This window comes from Crinia signifera, chromosome 8, assembly GCF_055691185.1.
Source record: "Crinia signifera chromosome 8, ASM5569118v1, whole genome shotgun sequence".
NCBI classification, from domain to species: Eukaryota; Metazoa; Chordata; class Amphibia; order Anura; family Myobatrachidae; genus Crinia; species Crinia signifera.
Genome location: NC_139224.1, coordinates 40,804,112 through 40,827,897, shown reverse-complemented (window position 1 = coordinate 40,827,897; position 23,786 = coordinate 40,804,112). Strand labels below are relative to the sequence as shown.

The following is a 23,786-nucleotide window of genomic DNA, read 5'->3' as shown; positions in this document are numbered from 1 at the left end:
CATAAGTAAAGATGAGTCAGCATTGAGGGTCACATACAGCTGTATAAAAATTGTTGGTATATTGACTCAGGTGCAGTTTAGTGGCAATACAATCACAACAGACGAGCTATCCAATAACAATCAAAGGAATTGTGAATCAAAGGATTCATCTAGGGAAGTTGGAACAGTCACTACCCACTTAAAACTTGGAACTAAAACTAAAGTTAGAGAAATCCAAGATATGCTGTATATACCTGAGATGGGAAATTTCATAGCCACCAGTGTCCTACAGTAAATAGGTCACCGTTTCTATTTTGTAAGCAGAAAGTGCATTATTTGCAGCCTGGTTGCTTTCTCCTGACCACACTAATGCACACCAGTCATACCAGAAGCAAAAGAGAAAAATCTAAAGAATCTAAAGAACTAAAACATATGCTTCGAATCACTTTTTCCTTGCATCTTAGTGGAGGGCACCATGTTGGAAGTTATTGTTAACAATCAACAATCATATGCTATACATGACATCAGAAAGATAACCATCCCCAACTGTGTGCACATAGCACCTCCAGGTAGTATTACGTACCATGTAGAAACCAATTTGTCAGTATGTCCAGCACATTAACATAAACATTGGGAACTGTCTCTGTATAGTAATCGTTCCTGTGCTTCATGGTACATCTGCAACCATACATTATCAAATGGCTCCCCTGGGTCTGTATAACAGGGGTCATCTACCTTATGCTTTCAATGTGCTCACTATAATAAGTTAAGCTCAATTCTACATAATTACACACACAAACACACAAACACACATGTACTGTAGATTGTGCAAACAAGGTTAAATTCAGACAGATCTGATTTTTATGTATAGAAAAAAAAGACAGCAATACCATTGCTCTTAGATAAAGATGTAAATAGGGATGATTGTAACACAAACACAACCAAAAGCAACCACACCGTTTAAACACCATACAATGATCAAACTTACTGTTTCTAAACGTGTCACCCTTAATCATTTCCTGTATGCTGGGTATTCATTGGGCAGGATGCAACAAGCATTGCTATTTGCATGTGATGCATCCCGCCACTCTCCGCAAGCGGTATCTGGACACTGAGTTGACAATATCTAGGTCGACAGTCACTAGGTCAACCACAATTGGTCGACAGTGACAAGGTCGACACCTGAAAATTGTTGACATACCATACGTCGGCATTAACAGAAGCTCGACACCCGCTTAAGGTCGACAAGGACATGGTCGACACTCAAAACGTGAACGCAATTTTTTTACTTTTTTGTGGTTTAGACCAAATTGGTTCATACTTTACTATCCAAGTTGGCATAGAGTGAAAATATAATAGTGTGGAGAGTGCAGCGAGGCACCGCGGTCGAAGAATGGAGAGCGCAGCAAGCCATGCGAGGGGATGCGGTACACATGTCGACAACTTGTTGCATTTCCTCATTCATGTGCATCCACAGATTCCAGCGGGTTTCCATCCAATTGCTTGCTGGATCCTATTACGATGCACTGCAGTCAAGCATCTGTGCGTTATAATCTGAGTGGCTGGTATTGCATCACCATCCAATATCCACACCTGTGTATCGTGAGTAGGTGGTAATGCATCACCATCCAATATCCACACCTGTGTATCGTGAGTAGGTGGTATTGCATCACCATCCAATATCCATGCCTGTGTATCGTGAGTAGGTGGTAATGCATCACCATCCAATATCCACACCTGTGTATCGTGAGTAGGTGGTAATGCATCACCATCCAATATCCATGCCTGTGTATCGTGAGTAGGTGGTAATGCATCACCATCCAATATCCATGCCTGTGTATCGTGAGTAGGTGGTAATGCATCACCATCCAATATCCACGCCTGTGTATCGTGAGTAGGTGGTATTGCATCACCATCCAATATCCACACCTGTGTATCGTGAGTAGGTGGTAATGCATCACCATCCAATATCCACACCTGTGTATCGTGAGTAGGTGGTAATGCATCACCATCCAATATCCACGCCTGTGTATCGTGAGTAGGTGGTATTGCATCACCATCCAATATCCACACCTGTGTATCGTGAGTAGGTGGTAATGCATCACCATCCAATATCCATGCCTGTGTATCGTGAGTAGGTGGTAATGCATCACCATCCAATATCCATGCCTGTGTATCGTGAGTAGGTGGTAATGCATCACCATCCAATATCCACGCCTGTGTATCGTGAGTAGGTGGTATTGCATCACCATCCAATATCCATGCCTGTGTATCGTGAGTAGGTGGTAATGCATCACCATCCAATATCCACGCCTGTGTATCGTGAGTAGGTGGTAATGCATCACCATCCAATATCCACGCCTGTGTATCGTGAGTAGGTGGTATTGCATCACCATCCAATATCTACACCTGTGTATCGTGAGTAGGTGGTAATGCATCACCATCCAATATCCATGCCTGTGTATCGTGAGTAGGTGGTATTGCATCACCATCCAATATCCACGCCTGTGTATCGTGAGTAGGTGGTAATGCATCACCATCCAATATCCATGCCTGTGTATCGTGAGTAGGTGGTATTGCATCACCATCCAATATCCACGCCTGTGTATCGTGAGTAGGTGGTATTGCATCACCATCCAATATCCATGCCTGTGTATCGTGAGTAGGTGGTATTGCATCACCATCCAATATCCATGCCTGTGTATCGTGAGTAGGTGGTAATGCATCACCATCCAATATCCACGCCTGTGTATCGTGAGTAGGTGGTAATGCATCACCATCCAATATCCACACCTGTGTATCGTGAGTAGGTGGTATTGCATCACCATCCAATATCCACGCCTGTGTATCGTGAGTAGGTGGTAATGCATCACCATCCAATATCCATGCCTGTGTATCGTTGAGTAGTTGGTAATGCATTGCCATCCAATATCCATGCCTGTGTATCGTTGAGTAGTTGGTAATGCATTGCCATCCAATATCCATGCCTGTGTATCGTGAGTAGGTGGTATTGCATCACCATCCAATATCCATGCCTGTGTATCGTTGAGTAGTTGGTAATGCATCACCATCCAATATCCATGCCTGTGTATCGTGAGTAGGTGGTATTGCATCACCATCCAATATCCATGCCTGTGTATCGTTGAGTAGTTGGTAATGCATCACCATCCAATATCCATGCCTGTGTATCGTGAGTAGGTGGTAATGCATCACCATCCAATATCCATGCCTGTGTATCGTTGAGTAGTTGGTAATGCATTGCCATCCAATATCCATGCCTGTGTATCCTAAGTAGCTGGTACTGCTCCATTTTCCAGCATCTGTACCGTGTGTCTCCAGAGTTGCCTGTACTGCTGAACAACCGAACACCCATGCATATGCATCCTGAATAGCTGGTGCGGTTTGCAACCCACCATCTAAGCCTGTACCTCTCATGCAATTGGCACCGCTCCCCAGCAGCTAGGCCTGTGTCTCCCATGCAGATGGCATGGCATGGAACCCCAGCATCTAACCTTGAGTATCTTGTGTACCCAGGTATTGCTTTGTACTCCAACAGTTGGACCTATGAACGCTATGCAGATGGTTTTTCAACAAACCCAGCATCCAGCTAATCAGGCAATATTCTAAAGGTGCCCATACATGGTGTGGGGGTGCTGTGCGATGCGTGCTCCCACGGGAATCCCTTCGCACAGCACATAAAGTCTGTGCAGTCCATGCTTTATAAACTAGGTCCCGATCGCATCGCATTGATTTGCGACGCACGCAAATCGCATGTGATGCAATGTAGTTCAAAGCGCACAGTGATATTGTACCGTGTATGGGAACCTTAAGGCCCAGACCTATACTGTAACTATTCTTTTATCAGGTTTTAAAGTTATTGAACTACCTTGTTTGTGTATCTAACATGCAATACTAAATTCACGTAAAAGAACTATATCGAGCCTTCTAGCGTCTGTGCAACTCCTTCAGACTCCATTACTGACACTAAGCCTAACCGGGTGTCACAAAGCATGACATCCCTGACATTAATCTGACAGTGTATGCCCGGCATTAGTTGGAACTGGAAGCATCCAGATACTTGCAATGCAGTGAAAGCAGTCATATCAAAGAGTAGTTTACATTTTTCTTTATCACCTCTTATGGAGCCCACACACGCACCGATCCCGGCGTGCGTTGTGGGCTTAACTAGCACACATAGCATCGCATCGTATGCCTTGTGCATACGATGTGCATGCGATGCGATGCAATGCTAGAAAAAGCTAGTACAAAAAGTATGTGCAGCACATACTTTTTGTACTGTACGATGAGGTGCCGCGGGAGCGCGCACCCCATCGTACAGCATCGCACCGCCGGGATCGGTGCATGTGTGGGCACCTTTAGAGTCATAAGATTGCACTGATGTGTCTCCCACTTAACACTCTAACACAACAACAACATGGTAATGCAAATGCACAATGATATAACCTCGGTGGCCATCTTGGTACAGGGAATGAAGCCTCGGAGCAATAAAGGGTCTGCACAGTAGAACTCTGCATCTTCAACATTCCCTGCTTATACAGTAACTTTCATATGAAATAACCAAAAACCATATGTAGTATGTACAATGCATAACACTGAGCTTAGAAGAAGAAAGCAAAGAAGCTTTTCATATTGAAATGAGTATATTCTTAACTCTAGAAAAAAATCTAGAAATGTCAGCATTATTATGATTTGTATTTTAACAACTTCAATTGCCGTTTCATAAGTAGTTCCCAACACACGGTACTATTTTTCAGCCTAAGAATAACAAGCGTTGACCTTAAAATAGTAAAGAGTATTGTTCGTTGTGCTGTTTGCTGGGGTGCTTGTCAATGCGGCCTTAGCGGGGAGTTTACAAAAGTTCAACTTGTAACTTAAATGAACATTGATTGAATGCAGAAATGAGCGCATCTGAAGGCCTGACACCACTCAGAGGCCACCAGCAGGTGTCTGGGGGCAACCAGTTACAAGGTGACCCAGGAGAATGTATTTAACAGAAGAAAAGTGAAGAAATAAAGGAACGTACGGCAATTATGTTGAAGAAGTCATCATCTCCGAGGGTGTCCAGAATAGAGGAAACAGTTTGCTTTGCAATCGTCAGGCGCAGTCCTTTCATGCTCCCGCTTACATCAACTAAAATCACTACGTCTTTTGGAGAGGTAGCTGCTTGGATGTACCTGGGTTACAGAGAAACAGATTGTTCTTTTACGTTCTGTTTTTGGAGGTGGAAGGTGTTAATATGTTTATGGTGAGATGGGGAACCTACCATTTTCGGTTTCTACAGTCAAACGCAATGACGCCATTCTCATCTGGTTCCCATTTAATACCTTAAAACGGACAAGAAGAAACAATGTAATCGATCAAAGCTACAAGATTTTATTGTAATTATTAGATGTTAGTGCAAAATAAAGGTTTTGGGGGAAATTTACTAACTATTTCTATTAACTATTATTTACTTACTATTTCACATGGGATGTTTTTATGGGCAAATAATCAGAATCTACTTATTTATTTAGCACCTTCTAGAAGTTACCAGATACAGATGTAGCGCTGCTCATCCAGCGCCAGGGCTCGCCAGACCACCCCCACTGGCGAGTAGCACTACATCTGACTGGGAGGCACGAGCGTCACACACGCACGTGCATCCCAGTTTCTCGTTGGCGGGGGGGACGGGAACCCTGCAGGGAGACAGGCAGGGTTAGGGGGAGGAGTGGGGAGGTGAGGGAACGAGGTGGGGACCCTGGGGGAGCCCCGTTGTGAGGGCCTTCCGGCGGCTGGCGGGGGCTGGCGCGTGGCGAATCTACCACCAGCCTCGCAAAGATGAGCGGCGCAACATCTGTAGTATCTGATTGATTGCCCAATTTCCCCCTTAATTTCTTTTCAAGTTCTGCGTGTAAATTAAGATCTTATTTCCCAAATTCACATAAGCTTTCTCTACCCCTTGCTAATTTCTAGTGAAATTAAAAAAAAATACACAATTTACACAATCTTTTAGTGTCAGCTGTATTTTTTGCTTCTTTTTTGTATACAATGTGTCTTAGACGAATGCAATGTGACCTGGATGCACTGACTAATTTGATATATGACACTTGGATATCTGTGTGCGACTGAGTCTCTGAATCTGTACACAAAGTGCTATAATGTAGAAGTGATATAATGTTTTTCTTTTTTAACAAATTTTGTTCTAGTCCATTTACAGACTCAGTTACACACAATATACAAGTGTCATATATCAATTAGCAGCACAGTCTCCATGTGCGTCTTAGCCACATTACGTGTTGACTAAGATGCATTTACAGTTGACTAAGATGCACCCGACGTTACAGAGGACCTACCAGCTCACTGACTCCCAGCATATTGTGCTGTATATCATATTGAGACAAAATGTATGAGGATGCATCTGCACAAAAGGAAGCTGAATACAGAAAGGTGGGTGCCGGATGCATTCCGGGTTTATTCTAGTCTTCTCTCCAGGCAGGAGAATGTCTTCCATGAACTCACTTCCATGCACAACCCTAAATATGGCCCTGGTAACATCCTTAATATACAGGTACTTTATGTCCCATTAAATATTTTGCAAAAATAACCTTATATCTGACGATACTTATTCTGAGCAGAACATCAAGGTGATAACTGGACAAGCAGGAAAGCAGTGTCCCAGGGATGTCTATCCCCATGCAGCACAGTGGGACGCTGACAACAAAGTGATAAGTCTATGCCTGTATCTTGCAAAATAAAGTACCGGTATATGTCTATATTTGAAAACAGCAATCAGCAAAATAAATTTGATAATCATTGCGCCAATGTATTAACAATGTAAGCTTGCAGCAGGGCCCTCCTACCTCCACACCTGTCTGTTGTTACCAGTTTGATCTATTACTGTCTACATATATAAGGTGCAACGGAATCTGCTGCACTATATAATTGCAGCAGCTTGGCTGAAGAGAAGGAGCACCAACCCTCACAGCAAAACAAATGCAATATAAAAACTCAGGTGGCGCTGGGAGGTGCACTAATCGCACATAAATATTTAGTTTGATAGATTTTATAAAAATCTTAGACAAATGTACTTATATATATAAAAAATAGCGGTACTTGTTTCCTAGTACGGTGCCCATGATTTTTATCTTATGCCATCGTATAGATCTCCTCACATCACTTTGGGGGTTATTATTATTATTATTATAATTTTATTTATAAGGCGCCACAAGTGTTTCGCAGCGCCGTACAAAGGAACAATACAGGGAGACAAAACTTGGCATAACATTGAATAAATAACAAAAATACAGTACAAATAAAGAGCGCCACAGTTTAATACACATTACAGCTTGTATAAAGTAGTGAGGACTCAATCAACATACAACTAGAGGCTAGATGCCAATGATGGAGATGAGTATGCGGACAAAGATGGTCACTGAGTGTTGGAGTAAAGGAGAGCTGTGAGTGAAATGTGAAGAGAAGTGGGCTTTGACAACAGGAGGGAAGAGGGCCCTACTCGGAGGAGCTTACAATCTAGTAGGAAGGGGAGACAGACAGATTACAAGAGGTGCAAGCGAGGGGGTGGTGGTTAGATAGCAGGATGTAAACAGGCAAGGGGTCGGAGAACCAGCTGGTTTATGCAGTGGAAGCAGTGGCGTAACTATGGAGGGTGCAGGGGATGCAGCTGCTATGGGGCCCGGGCCCTTGGGGGGCCCCATAGCACAGCAGGCATCCCCTGCACCCTTTTTCCTTATGCTCGCTTGCCTTGGCAGAATGGCAGTGTCGGTGGTGCCTTCTCTGCCCCCTCCCCCCCGCTAGCGACGATGCGCTGCTACATAATGAAGGGAAGGTGATGGTCCGGCTGTATCAGCCTTCCCCTCTCTCCCTGCTTTGATGCTGCCGGGGACTGACGTCACTATCTAGTGACCAGCCCCGGCGTGAAACACGCTGTGAAGTGTGCTGCTTGCCTGCTCTGTGTGGGAGACCCAGGCCCTGGGAAACAGGAGACACGGAGCTGTCAGTGCAGGCAGACTCGGCACTGACAGCATCAATTGTACTGGTAAGAAGGGGAGGAGGGGGAGGGAGGAACAGAGCAGCCTGAACTGTGGGTCGGAGGGGAGAGGATGTGAATAGAAGAAAAAAAAAGTGATGCAGGTACCCCCTCCTCATTTTCTTCCCTGCTTTCTCTCTCTGTCTCTCTCTCTGTCTGTCTCTGTATGTCCTCTCTCTCTCTCTCTCTCTCTCTCTCTCTGTATGCCTCTCTCTCTCTCTGTCTGTCTGTCTGTCTCTCTCTCTGTCTGTCTCTCTGTCTGTCTCTCTCTGTCTGTCTGTCTCTCTGTATGTTTGTCTGTCTCTCTCTGCATGTCTCTCTGTCTCTGTATGTCTCTCTGTCTCTGTATGTATGTCTCTCTGTCTGTCTCTCTGTCTGTCTCTCTGTCTCTGTCTGTCTCTGTCTGTCTCTCTCTCTCTGTCTGTCTCTCTCTCTGTGTATGTCTCTCTGTATGTATGTCTCTCTCTCTCTGTATGTCTCTCTCTCTCTTTGTATGTCTCTCTCTGTATGTCTCTGTCTGTCTGTCTCTCTGTCTCTCTCTGTATGTCTCTGTCTCTCTGTATGTCTTTCTGTATGTCTCTCTCTCTCTCTGTATGTCTCTCTCTCTCCCTGTGTATGTCTCTCTCTCTCTCTCTCTCTCTCTCTGTATGTCTCTCTCTCTCTCTGTATGTCTCTCTCTCTCTGTATGTCTCTCTCTCCCTGTGTATGTCTCTCTCTCTCTGTATGTCTCTCTCTCTCCCTGTGTACTGTATGTCTCTCTCTCTCTGTATGTCTCTCTCCACCTCCTCTCATTTACTCCCTCCCCACCATGTCTCTCCCTCTCTTCTGCTACAACCTCCCCTTTACACCCCCCCCCCCTTCCATATAATCTCTCTCTCTCCCTCCCCCCCACACACCTGTCACCCTCTTCTCCTGTGGCGGGGGGCCCTTTCCAAATTTTGCTATGGGGCCCAGAAGGAAGTAGTTACGCCCCTGAGTGGAAGGGTACGCTTTGATGAATAGGTGAGTTTTCAGTGCCCGTTTGAAGCTTTGCAAGGTCGGGGAGAGTCTAATGGAGCGAGGGAGTGCGTTCCACTGAAGGGGTGCAGCACGGGCAAAGTCCTGTACTCTAGCATGGGAAGCAGTGATCAGGGTGGAGGAGAGACAACTATGAATGGAGATGAGGTTAGAGATATATGGAGCAATGGAATTAGAGATGGCCCTGTATGTGAGTGTGAGGTGTTTGAAGAGGATTCTGTAGGGGAATGGAAGCCAGTGCAGATTTTGTTGAAGGGGAGTAGCAGAGTTAGAGTGGCGGGAGAGGAAGATAAGCCTGGCTGCAGCATTGAGGACAGATTGGAGAGGAGCTAGTTGGGATTGAGCGAGGCCAGTGAGAAGAGCATTACAGTAGTCAAGCCGTGAGATGACTAATGAGTGGATGACCAGCTTAGTTGCACTCTGTGAGAGAAAGGGCCTGATGCGAGCAATGTTGCGTAACTGGAACCGGCAAGAATGGGCCAGGGCTTGGATGTGGGGTGCAAAGGAGAGGGAGGAGTCAAGAGTGACACCCAGGCAGCGGAGTTGGGGAACAGGGGAGATGATGGTGTTGTTAACAGTGATAGAGATATTAGTAGGGGGCATAGCTCTGGGTGGGGGAAAGATAATAAGTTCGGTTTTGTCCATATTCAGCTTCAGAAATCGATCAGACATCCAGGTAGAGATGGCAGCGAGGCAGTTGGAAACTTGAGAGAAAACAGTGGGGGACAGATCAGGAGAGGAGAGGTAGATTTGGGTGTCATCTGCATAGAGGTGATATTGGAAGCCAAAGGAGTTAATGAGTGCACCCAGAGAGGAGGTTACAGAGAGAACAGAATGGGGCCAAGGACGGAACCCTGAGGGACCCCGACAGGAAGGATAGAAGGTGGTAAGGTAGAGCCAGAGGCAGAGACTGAGAAGGAACGGTTGAAGAGGTAAGAGGAAAACCAGTTGTGCCAGAGAGGCCAATGTTTTGGAGTGTGTGGAGGAGGAGAGGGTGATCCACAGTGTCAAAGGCAGCATATAGGTCCAAAAGGATAAGCAGGGAGAAGTGACCCTTGGATTTGGCTGACAGCAGGTCATTGGTGACTTTCACTAGGGCAGTCTCAGTGGAGTGAAGTGGGTGAAAGCCAGATTGAAGGGGATCTAGGATGGAGTGGTCAGACAGGTAGCTGGTGAGACGCCTGTAAACCAGCCGTTCTAGTATTTAAGAGGCAAATGGGAGAAGAGAGATAGAGAGGTAGCTTGTGGGAGATAAAGGGTCCAGGTTAGGTTTTTTAAGAATAGGCGAGACCAGAGCGTGTTTGAAGGGTGAGGGAAAGATGCCAGTAGAAAGAGATAGGTTAAAGAGGTGAGCAAGGTGGGAGCAGCCAGTGGGGGAGAGGGAACTGAGGAGACGGGAGGGGAGAGGGTCCAAGGGACAGGTAGAGGGGGGAGAGGATGAGATGAGGGAGTGGACTTCCTCAGCTGTAGTAGGGCAGAAGGATGACAGAGTGGGGTAGTTGGTAGGGGAGGATGATTGGGGTGGGTGGGCAGCAGAGGGGGTATGGAAGGAGATATCATGTCGGATTACCTCAATTTTAGAGAGGAAGAAGGAGGCAAAGTCAGTGGCAGTGAGGGATGAAGGGAGGAGGGGTGGTGCAGGGCGAAGTAGAGTGTTGAAAGCATCAAAGAGACGTCGGGGATTGGAGGAATGAGAAGAGATGAGAGATTTGAAGAAAGATTGTTTGGTATAGGAGAGAGCAGCGCTGTAGGAGGAGAGAATAAACTTGAAATGGAGGAAGTCTTCCAGAGAGTGAGATTTCCTCCAGAGGCGTTCAGCAGAGCGTGCACATTTTTGCAAGAATCTAGTTATTTTGTTGTGCCAGGGTTGTGGTTTAGAGCGTCGAAGGGGAACAGTGTGGAGGGGGGCTACAGAGTCGAGAGCAGAGGTGAGAGAAGAGTAATAGAAAGAGGCAGCCTGGTTGGGGCAAGTCATGGTTGAGAGAGGAAAGAGGAAAGTCTTCAGGGAAGACAGAACAGTGGGGTCAAGAGATCCGAGGTTACGTCTGGTGACTGTGGGTCTGGGCAATGAGGGGAGAGGGGAGGATGAGAGGGTGAAAGAGAGCAGATTGTGGTCAGAGAGTGGGAAGGGAGAAATCAGAGAGATTACAATGGTGGGTGAAGACTAGGTCAAGGGAGTGTCCGAGATTATGAGTGGGGGTGGAGGTCCATTGAGAAATTCCAAAGGAGGTGGTAAGGTCAAGAAGGTTAGAGGAGGCAGCATTATTGATGTCAATAGGAATGTTAAAGTCACCGAGGATGATAGAGGGGAGGTCAGAGGCAAGAAAGTGTGGAAGCCACGCAGCAAAGTTATCAAGGAAAGGGGAGCAGGGGCCAGGGGGGCGGTAGATTACAGCCACAAGGAGGTGAATGGGGTAGAAGAGGCGGATAGTGTGTACCTCAAAGGTGGAGAATGTGAGGGAGGGCTCAGGTGGGATGGCGCGGAAGGTGCAGTTGGGGGAGAGGAGGATGCACACTCCTCCACCCTGGCGGCCATCCGGTCTGACCGAGTGTGTGAAGGAGAGGCCTCCATAAGAGAGGGCAGCAGGGGAGGTAGTGTCAGATGCGGACAGCCAGGTTTCAGTGATGGCAAGAAGGTTAAAAAAGTGGGAGATAAAGAGGTCGTGGATAGTTGGGAGCTTGTTGCAGACTGATCTAGCATTCCAGAGAGCACAGGAGAAAGGAAGGGAGGGGACAGGTGAGATAGTAATTAGGTTATGTGGGTTGTGGGTGCGTGTGAAAGGTGTGGAAGTTGAGAGGGGGCGAGACCTGACAGCAAGGACTGGTATGGGACTGGATCTAGGAGCCATATTTCTGTGTAAAGTTGGTCAGAGTAGTGATATAGAGTGAGATTGGAGTGGCCTAGAATGAGCAGTGAGAAGGTGGTGTACTGGAAGTGTGGAGAGCCTACAGGAAGTATAGTTAATGTATAAGTGAGACAGAGGCAGTGTGTGACAGCATTTAGTTCAGCATGGAGATCAGTGTCCAGGTTGTGCAAACTGAAGGTGATGGTGATGAAGGGGTTATTCTAGTTCATTCTTTCTGACAAAATCCTTCTTATATGGACAAAACCATGTGCACTGCGGGTGTGGCAGATGTAACTTGTGCAGAGAGAATTAGATTTGGGTGGGGTTTTTCTTCAAAGTGAGATCTATATTGCAGCGTAAAATAATGCAGCCAGTATTTTCCCTGCACAGAAACAAAATAACTCACCCAAATCTAATTCTATCTGCACATGTTACATCTGCCCCCCCTGCAGTGCACATGGTTTTGTTCATCTAAGAAGGATTTTGTCAGAAAGAATGAACTAGAATGAACTGACACAAAGCAACAGAACTTTGTGTCAAAAGAGTTAGGAAAAACACAAGAAAAAGAAAGCCATTGTGGTTTGCAAAAGAAGTAGCAAGTATTGTGAAAGCAAAAAAGTTGGCCTTTAAGAAATTTAAGCAGACGCAGAAGAATGAGGACAAAGAGGTGTATCTTGTTAGACAGAAGGAGGCTAAGAAGGTAATCAGATGTGCAAAAGCACAGGCTGAAGAGAAAATGGCCCAGTCAGTGGGTAAAGGGGGGAAAACTTTTTTTAGGTATATAAGTGAAAGGAGAAAAACAAAAAGTGGAATAATTAGACTGAAGACAGAGAGTGGAAGTTTTCTTGAGGGGGACAATGTAATAGCAGATAATATTAATAATTATTTCTGCTCAGTATTCACTGCTGAAAGAGAGGGGAAGGGGCCACAGTTAAGTTGCAAGTATAGTCAGAAAACTGAGGGAGAGACAAGTACATTTACAGAGGAGAAAGTCCTCACAGAACTCTCAAAACTGAAAGTGGATAAATCAATGGGGCCAGATGGGATACATCCAAGGATACTAAAAGAGCTTAAAGGGGAGCTGGTAAAACCAATAACAGAATTATTCAACCAGTCCCTAGCTACTGGAGTAATCCCAGAGGACTGGAAAACAGCGAATGTAGTCCCACTGCACAAAAGTGGAAGCAAGGAAGAGGTAAGCAACTATCGACCAGTGAGCCTTACATCAGTAGTAGGGAAATTGATGGAAACACTCTTAAAACAAAGAGTTGTAGAATATCTCAAAACCAGCAATTTACAGGATCCAAAACAGCATGGGTTTACTGGGGGAAGATCATGTCAAACAAATCTTATTGACTTTTTTGACTGGGTGACTAAAGTAATAGATCAAGGTGGGGCTGTAGATGTAGCTTATCTAGACTTTAGTAAAGCTTTTGACACTGTCCCACATCGCAGACTGTTAAATGAACTTGAAAGCTTGGGATTGGATTCTAAGATAGTTGAATGGATAAGAGCGTGGTTGCAGGACAGAAAACAGAGAGTTGTAGTAAACGGAGTACAGTCAAAGGAGGGAAAGGTTACAAGTGGAGTACCCCAGGGATCTGTACTTGGACCGGTGCTTTTTAATATCTTTATTGGTGATATTGCAAATGGAATTGAGGGTAAAATGTGCCTTTTTGCAGATGACACAAAGGTATGCAACAGGGTAGACACACCAGGAGGGGTAAAACAAATGATTGAGGATCTAGGCAGATTAGAGAAATGGTCAAGAGAATGGCAACTACAGTTTAATGCCAAAAAATGCAAAATCATGCACTTGGGTCTCAGAAATCCAAAGACTCAATATAGTATAAATGGCACTATAATGGAAACTACTGAGGAAGAGAGGGATCTAGGTGTCACTATTTCAGGGGACTTAAAAGCAGGTAGGCAATGTAACAAAGCAATGAAGAAGGCAAGTCAGATGCTTGGTTGCATAGGGAGAGGTATCAGCAGTAGAAAGAAAGAAGTAATAATGCCACTGTATAGGTCATTGGTACGACCTCACCTAGAGTATTGTGTTCAGTTCTGGAGGCCATATCTCCAGAAGGATATAAATACATTAGAGACTGTACAAAGAAGAGCAACTAAAATGGTGCATGGCCTACATCACAAAACGTACCAGGAAAGACTAAAATATCTTAATATGTATACTTTAGAGCAGAGAAGGGAAAGGGGGGACATGATAGAAACTTTCAAATATATCAAGGGCTTTAACAAGGTACAGGTGGGAGACATTCTTCACAGGAAGAGGAGCAACAGAACACGAGGACATGCACTGAAACTAGAGGGAGGAAGATTCAGGGGAAATGTGAGGAAGAATTTTTTCACAGAAAGAGTAGTAGATAAGTGGAATAGCCTCCCAACAGAGGTGGTAGACGCAAATACAGTAGTACAATTTAAACATGCTTGGGATAAGCATATTGATATCCTTACAAAAAAATAAGGATCAAATATGGTTTGAGGTAACATGTTTAAAAAAAGGGGCAGACTAGATGGGCCAAGTGGTTCTTATCTGCCGTCAAATTCTATGTTTCTATGTTTCTATGTTTAGAATAAACCCCTTTGTGCCTCCACAATGCTGCCATGTATGTGCTGTCTGCTGACCACACATGTGATGTGATGACCTTCTGCAGTAACTTGCTGGGGTCCTGCAATAATTTTTATTAACTGATGGGGTCCCAGAGGAAAAATGTTTGAGGACCCCTACTTTAGGTTATGCAAAGGTAACACAAAATATTTACAGATCTAAGTATAAGGAATCTAATGAATTCATTTACTTTAAGGATTGATCTCTTACCAGGATACTGCCGAAAAAATCCTTTTGCACTTCCAAAATATTGCCATATGAGGGATGGATCACGGTCAAAGTTATCAACAAACACCTTGTTTAGTGCCTCGGACCAATAAATTCCATTCACTATTTCGGGATCTGAAACGGAAAATAAAATATAGGTGAGATCCTCTTTATAATTTCATTTTTATTTTAAGCAAATAACACATTAATGATTTACTCAATGTCAGACTGGGGTATGAAGGGCCCACTGAGGGAATGTAATGCAAGGGCATACCTCCCAACTGTCCCGCTAAACGCGGGAACGTCCCGATTTTTGGGGACGTTCCCGCGTCCCTCCCGCGGCCGGCAGTGGCCCGCCGCGGGGGGAGCAGTTTGGAGTCCCCCCCAATCTCACAGAATAGACGCTGTGTGCATGCGCACAGCGTCTATTCGCGGCCGAAAACGAGGGCATGGCCTAATTTGCATAAGCCGTGCCCTCATTTGCATACGCCACGCCCCCACGCGAGTGTCCCTATTCTAAACTTCAGAAAGTCGGGAGGTATGCAAGGGGCCCATGTTTAGGCGTGTCCCCAGAGGGGGTGTGGCCAGCTACCACAGAGGCTTGGATAACCAATAGAGAGTGCATGCTCTGGGTCCTTTGATAAATAAATACTGCTAGCGCATGCACAAAAATGTACTCGATTAAATACAGCAATGCACTATAGCAAATACACCGTAGTCCTGTGCAGTATGAGGTAAAATATTTCAAATGTATCATTCAAATGTGCATTTTGGAAACTGATCCCTAAAGAAAAAGGTGGGCAGGCATTTGGGCCAATCCAACCAGTGGGGCCCACAATGGGTTTCCCCTGAACCCCTGTGGGCCAATCCAACTGTCTTTGGGGCCCATTTATCAACAAGTGAAAAACTCATTGCGGGCCAGATGCACTAAGGTTCAAAAGTGATAAAATGGAGAATAATAAACAGCCAGCCAATCGGCTCTTACCTGCCATGTGACAGACTGTGTTTGAAAAATGTCAGCCAGTAGCTGATTGGTTGTTTTTTTATCACTCCATTTTATTACTTTTGAAGCTTAGTGCATCTGGCCCTCTATATGATAAACAGTTTTCCAGCCAATCAGTTAACTGTGATTTTTCAAATTCTTGACAGCTAAGAGGTGACTGGTTGGAGTACAATTTATCATATGCAATGGGATTTTCCATTCACAACGAGTTTTGTGACTCATTGATAAATGAGCACCTATATCTGTTTGGTAATACATTAAAATGTTTCCTGGGGTGGCAGATAAAATGGTACCATTGCTTTCTTTATAAAAGTTAAAATAAAACACAATAAACCTAGTAATTATATGCTGTATAAAATAAAAAACATTGTCACTTATCTTTATTGAATCTACCAACAAGACATAAAACAAGTTTTGGCATTTATGGAGGAATTTAATTAGATTCGAGTTCTGATTGTGCAAGCCAAATTCACAGTATCGCAAATTGCATTTGCAATTTAAGTCCATACTCGCATATTTTTATAAAGTGAATTATTGTGTTTTTGCCACCCCCCACTAATCAGGTGATAAGGTAGGGCAAATCTTTATTTTAAAGTTATGCTGTACATACACTTACTGTATGAGATACAGATGGAGCAGCTCCCGTCAGCTGCTCCTGGTGATGGAATCACCAACTGCTAGCCGCCGTCAGGAGCTGGAAGGGGGCACGCGCACGAGACGCTGCCCCTAACTCCCCCCAATCCCTGCGCATCTCCCTGAAGTGGAGGTCCATGTGCACACCGTTATGTAGGCCCATGTGCACACCATTATGCAGGTCTATGTGCACACTATTATGCAGGATCATGTGCACACTATTATGCAGGCCCATGTGCACGTCATTATGCAGGCCCATGTGCACACCATTATGCAGGCCCATGTGCACACCATTATGCAGGCCCATGTGCACACCATTATGCAGGCCCATGTGCACACCATTATGCTGGCCCATGTGCACACCATTATGCAGGCCCATGTGCACACCATTATGCTGGCCCATGTGAACACCATTATGCTGGCCCATGTGCACACCATTATGTAGGCCCATGTGCACACCATTATGCAGGCCCATGTGCACACCCCAATATGCAGGTCCATGTGCACACCATTATGCAGGCCCATGTGCACACCCCAATATGCTGGCCCATGTGCACACCATTATGCAGGCCCATGTGCACACCCCAATATGCTGGCCCATGTGCACACCATTATGCTGGCCCATGTGAACACCATTATGCTGGCCCATGTGAACACCATTATGCTGGCCCATGTGAACACCATTATGCTGGCCCATGTGAACACCATTATGCTGGCCCATGTGAACACCATTATGCTGGCCCATGTGAACACCATTATGCTGGCCCATGTGCACACCATTATGTAGGCCCATGTGCACACCATTATGCAGGCCCATGTGCACACCCCAATATGCAGGTCCATGTGCACACCATTATGCAGGCCCATGTGCACACCCCAATATGCTGGCCCATGTGCACACCATTATGCAGGCCCATGTGCACACCCCAATATGCTGGCCCATGTGCACACCATTATGCTGGCCAATGTGCACACCATTATTCAGGCACAGTGCACACCATTATGCAGGCACAGTGCACACCATTATGCAGGCACAGTGCACACCATTATGCAGGTCCATGTGCACACCATTATGCAGGTCCATGTGCACACCCCAATATGCTGGCTCATGTGCACACCATTATGCAGGTCCATGTGCACACCATTATGCAGGTCCATGTGCACACCATTATGCAGGTCCATGTGCACACCATTATGCAGGCCCATGTGCACACCATTATGCCATACTTGCCTACCCTCCCGGAATGGCCGGGAGGGTCCCGCAAATCGGGCCCCCCTCCCGGTCCCCCGGGAAGGTGGGCAAGTCTCCCGCATTGTGTGCCACAGCACCTTCTCCCCCTCTCCCCGCGGGATAAATGATCGATTTTCGCGGGTCCGCGGGGAGGGGGCGGGGCTAAATGACGCAATTCGCGTCATTTTGCATCATTTAGCCCCTCCCCCATCCACGGACCCGCGAATTGGGGGCGGGGCTTACTGACATCATCCTCGCCCCGCCCCCAAAACGAAGCCTCTTCCAGACCCCATTTCACTCCTCTCCGGGCTTCTCCCGGAATGGAGTTTTAAAATGTCGGCATGTATGCATTATGCAGGTCCATGTGCACACCATTATGCAGGTCCATGTGCACACCATTATGCAGGTCCATGTGCACACCATTATGCAGGTCCATGTGCACACCATTATGCAGGTCCATGTGCACACCATTATGCAGGTCCATGTGCACACCATTATGCAGGCACAGTGCACACTATTATGCTGCCCCACTGCTCACTATTATGCTGCAGCACCCTCCCCATGCCACAGCTCCCTCCCCATTGAAACAAGCATTGTAGCTTTCTCGGACCTGTTTGGCCCTTGCAGAGCCATTTGAAATGCACTGCTTAGTAAATGTAGCCCCAGGTGTTCAAATCAGCACTTTTTTTGTCTTTTCCATGCCTGATCCACCTTAAGAAGAAATGGATGGATTTTGGTTGGTCTATGGAAAATATCCGATAGACTAGAAGTAATTCTTGTTGTTTGTATAGCAGCAGACAAAATGTAATATGGTGTCATAAATACACTGTACAACAGAAATAATATTTGTCATGCATGTTGTGCATTGGCTATAACATAGATAAAGAGAATGAGTAGCCTGACTTGAAAATGGTAATTAGTAGATTGTACAAATCTAAAAGTAGAGTTTACTTGTTACTGTCTAAGGTTGCCTATGAGACAGTGCAGTTTCTTTGAGATTCGACCACTGGAGGGCGCCAAAAATGCAATTAAAAAGCAATAGACCGTTCACACAAAAATCTATGTTATATATGACAATGACCCTCGAGTCTTTATGACCTCCCTTTGAAAATAGTCACATGGCACAAATGATTGTTTTCTACTTTTTAACAAAGTACAGCCAAACATCAGTTATATATAAATAATAGATTCTTTAATAATGCTGTCTGAAAATGTAAACATTCCGGAGCTTGTAGTGTCCGGTCCGTGGGGTGTCCCATTCGGGGGGGGGGGGGTATTGTCCGGGAGGATTCCTGTGATAGCTTTCACCAGGGACATGGGGAAAGGGAGATTACAGCCTCCCAGTGTGGTTCGGACCGTTCTGGAATTTGCTACATGCCCGGACCATACAGGGGGGCTTTATTATCCCTCTCCTGCTCTCCCTGGTGACAAGCTCCGGAATACAGAGTTTGATGTCCAGTCCGACAGTTCAGGGTCTTGTCCGGATCTGTTTTTTACCCATAGCCAAACTTTAGGGATCTATTTACTAAGCACTGGGCTTTTATAGCTGTTTATTTTCTATGGTTTTGACTGTGGGATTTACAGAAAAATTAGAAAAACTTTTAGAATGGCAGAAAGCACCTGGTTTTCAGTTGAATATTAATGCGGTTTTAAATCCAGTGGGCAAAACCACATTAAATTGGCAGCCTTGAAACTTCGCCGCTCAGTGAATATACTCTATAGACTTAATAAACTTAGATGAAACTTTTTTACGGTTAATCGTTTTTAATTCTCCTACTGTGGAAAAGCAGCCATGCTTGGCTAGAGCTGATACTCCCTCTATTAGGCCCGCATAGTACCACAGAGCAGAGACTGACAGAACAGATGAATTATCACTATGGAGGCTGGCATCGATATACTGTAGGGAACTTAGATCAGAAACTTCTACTGGTGGAGGTGATATCATTGCAGCATTGAGGATATTACCAGTTAATGATGCACTTTTCTATAAAAGACTAGGAACTGCAGATGTAGCCAGTTACATTGTTGCTGCAATATGTACGCATGTATCGCAGTATTAACCCCTTCCCGACATTTGACGTATATATACGTCATGGCCGGGATGTACTTCCCGACACATGACGTATATATACGTCATGGCTTTAAACGGTCGCCGCGTCCAGAGACGCGGTGACAGAGGGATGATGTCTGCTGTCCCTGACAGCAGACATCCTCCCTCATTGCCCAGGGGGGGTAGCGATACCCCCCGTCTTGGGCGATCGCTGCTATTGGCTGTTCAAAAGTGAACAGCCAAAACTAGCGTAAAACTGCGTATAGTGTAAAATTTTGACTCTGCTGCCCCCTAGTGTCCAAAAAAAATAAAGGAGGTTAAAATAATGATTTTTTAATAAAGTATAGATATGGTCTTTGTTAGTTATTAACTATTTTGAGTGGTATGATTATTTGTCTCACAAGCAGAAAATGTAACATTTTGCAAATAGCAAAATGTTCCATTTTTTTACGACATTTTGGTATTTTTCACAAAAAAAAAAAAAAATTGTATCGACCAAAATTTACCACTAATTTAAAGTACAATGTGTCACGGGAAAACAATCTCAAAATCACTGGGATAAGTAAAAGCAAAAAAAAGTTATCCCCACTTAAGTGATACATGTCAGATTTGAAAAAAAGGCCTCTGTCAGGAAGGCAAAAACATGCTGCGTCGGGAAGGGGTTAATGTGAGCTTGGGTGTGACTATTTGCACCAGTGGCTAGACAATGCACTGTCTATGAGCCGCATATACACCTGCATGGTTGTGAATAGCCACAGCTTGGACGAGGCTGCCTATATCTGTATAAGAATATCTGAACAAATCTGAGTGGCTTTATTTAAGGGTCCGGTATAAAATACCTGCAGTTGGGATCCTGATACTCAAAAGACCGAGAGCTGAATCCTGACTAAGGTGGCCAATCCCGGGTTCGGGATTGGCGGGATCCCAGGATTTGGCCCCAAAATTGCGGCAATTTAAATTCCAGGATTCCGGGATGTCTAATGATAGACAGAGGTCCCGCTGCTCAGGCTGCATAGCTGCTCCGCCCACTCCCTCCACCCACCCCCAGCTGCACAGCATCGCTCTCCCAACTAGGCTCCCAGCCACTCCACCCGCCTCCAGCTGCACCACATCGTTTTCCCGGCCCGGCTCCTGGACGCCCACCCAGCTCCCAGCAGCTCCGGCCCAGCTCCCAGATGATCCCGCCTGCATGTTTTTTTTTTTATAAGGGAAGCCTATCCCAGATCCCGGGAAGCCGGGCTTTCCTAATCCTGATGGCCAGAATCCCAATCCCTTATCTACCGATCCTGCAGACTAACCTTCTCCATCCTCACAGCCTAACCTAACCCTCCCCATCCCCACAGCCTAACCTAACCCCTTCCCTAATGTCTAACCCCAGTAGATACCTCTGGGAAGTATCGGGATTCTGACCGATGAGATCCCGCTGTCAATTCTCTGACCGTCTGGATCCCCAGACCACATACCTTATGAACTCTTTAACATTTCAAACTACAAGATTTCTGTGTTTACAAAAAGATAACTGTAGTCCTAGGGCAGTATTCAATTACTTTATTCGGCATGTGCAGCGAATCCTGTTTAGGATTTGCTGCACATTCGCCGTGTTCCCCCCCCCCCCCCCCCGGGAGAGCTGGCAGGGGCGCGTTGGAGGGAGCCGCTGCACTGGTCCCGCTCGTGCATATGTAATGAGTGGGATCAGTGTGAAGTGAATATCTAATGAACGGCTCCCCGCCCCCTGTTGCACTCTCGGCGAATCCCAGTGAAACCCCATTGAAATACACCATTCACTGTTCGCTTTCGGCGAACAGTGAACATTGAATAGGGTGAATCAGATTTTCACTGAAAAAGATTCATCGAGTGAAAACAGCCCGATTTACCGAAAAAAAAAAAACGGTAAATCGGGAGCATTGAATACTGTCCTTAAAGTGAAACATTTTATACACTTTAGTCCAGAAAATAAAAACATTATTAATCAGAGGAAAATATTGCTAATAAAACTGAAAGGGTTCTGCAAAAACACTCAAGGGGTGACATTCTATGGTATGAGATAAAAGCGCATTTTTTTTATCTCGCTCCACATCGCCGCTCTTCGCTCTTTCTGAAATCGCATTTTTTAGTATTAAATCGCATATTTAATGGGATGCGCTTTGGAGGCTGAAAAGTGCAATGTAGTGCGATTTGCGGCGAAGTGGTGCGAATTTATGACACATAAAAGTGCGATTTCTTCCGCCGGTCATGTGCGAGTTTTGGACCAACCGGAGAGTGATTTACAAGACTGTCTTCGCATGACTAAGAACCCCCTAACCTATTGGCCCACCTCTGTCCCCTCCATGATGCATCACACCCCCTAAACAAAGGGGCACTGGCGCCATTTCACTCTTTGATAGGAAGTAAGGAGCATGGAGAGGAGAAGTGGCAGTGTGAGCAGAGGAAGAGGTGTTGGTGGCAGAGTGAGGAGTGGCAGAGGGCTGAGTGCCTCAGAATATAGGCGTCATGGCACTTCCCAGGGAAGCCTGCTACTACACTTAGGATTTTGAGATGAGCATCACATACCACCTGTACGTTCAAAGAGTGCCGCCCACGCCGATTGACATAGACGTATCCACGCACGTGCGGTGCCCTAATCCCAATGTGTGTGCAGTCTATAGCTCCCAGCACCTGAGGGAAGGCTGAGAGTCTATAGAAAGCCACCTTGTGGTCCTGCCACTCCAACTCAGAATGTGGGAATCTGATGTTTGTCCGCCACAACTTCTTTAAAGCAAGTAACACTTGAGTAAAATGCTTAGAGAAAGTGTGTTACGATGCCTACTGTGGCACAAGGAGCAACGGTTGGCGGATGTAGACAGGTGGTCAGGCGTGAGCCCGTAGCCGGGACCGCCGGTTAGGACGGCCACAGCGGATGCTACTCTAACTCTGTTGAGTCCCTGAGGCAGATGGTAAACCCCTGCAGAGCTAGGCTTCACCTGTGGCCGCCGCGTCCGAAGGAGCGAGTTAGGCCCGCTCCGACCCCGATGCAGCCAGGTCTTATGTATTGACAAGGGGTAAACAATCGCCACAGGGTACCCAAGAGGACCGCTAACTACAGGGCCTAGCTGGGAGTTTACCCCTGACTGCCGGCACCAGGCCAAACCAGGATGCGACCAAGTCGCAGACACAAATAAATGGGAAGAGGAGTCCCCAGCAGGCTACGCCCCAGGAACGGCGACTCCTCAAAACTAGGATAGCAATAGAGGACACTCCCTGCCTGAAAGATGCTAATAAAGACAAGAAGGATACAATAAAGATGATAAAACATTGAACCCACTGAAGGGCACGGCCACGGCGGGCCACAGGAGGTGAATGGAAAGAGAATACTGAACCCACGGAGGGGCACGGCCACGACGGGCCACTGGAGATGGATGTAAAGAGAAAAGAATGAACCCGCGGAGGGGCACGGCCACGGCGGGCCACTGGAGAAAGAAAGAAAGAAAGACCGAGGCTCCACTGGAGCACTTACGTGACCCACGAGAAGATGGAGACAGTGGGCCAAACACAGGCTCAGGCTGAAGCAGGTCTTCTGGCTGAAGCAGAATACTGACAGGACACTCCAGGGAAGGCTGGGAGAAGCAAACACTGAAGGAACCAGGAGCTGGACACAGGGCTGTGGACTGGAATCCACGGGGACCGGAAAGCAGTGCTGTCTGCAAACTGGGCAGAAAGCAATTAGCTATGGAAGGCTAACGCTATAACCGGCGTCTGTGCCCAGCAGACGCCAGCTATTTATTTGATTTTCGCGATGCCTGACTAACGTCAGGCGCGCGCGTCTGCCGGGCGGACGCTCGAGGACGTTGCCTAGCAACGTCCCGACGCTCCGTGTCAGAGTGAGGCTTGGGACGCTGCCCGGCAACGTCCCCGGCCACGTCACTCCGTGCCGCATCCGCCGTCCGTCCGGTGCATCGCAGCCCAGACGGCAGCGTGCAACAAAGTGGGTTGTGATACCCCCAAGGACCATGATGTCACAGACTGAGTGGAGCCTGTGGCCAAATAGTAGAGGGCACACATTAATTTCTGCAGCCCAGACACTGCATAGTTTCCTCCCCCGAAAGGGTCCAAATCATCTCTCACCTGCTCATATAAGTCCAACAGGTTATTGCGGGTCAGCCTAAAC

The 23,786-nt window shown here is 46.2% G+C and overlaps 1 protein-coding gene across 5 annotated transcripts in view; it reads right to left on the bottom strand.

The window, feature by feature from the left end:
• The window catches only part of CACNA2D3 (calcium voltage-gated channel auxiliary subunit alpha2delta 3), an 876,035-nt gene that overhangs the window by 453,780 nt on the left and 398,469 nt on the right, over positions 1–23,786 (bottom strand). For all 5 annotated transcript variants that reach the window (XM_083156212.1, XM_083156214.1, XM_083156213.1 and 2 more), the window contains 3 exons: positions 14,729–14,860; positions 5,264–5,324; positions 5,024–5,174 (listed from right to left, as the gene is read on the bottom strand). In XM_083156212.1, the coding sequence (XP_083012338.1) occupies positions 5,024–5,174; positions 5,264–5,324; positions 14,729–14,860 (344 nt within the window). The remainder of the gene's footprint in view (positions 1–5,023; positions 5,175–5,263; positions 5,325–14,728; positions 14,861–23,786) is intronic.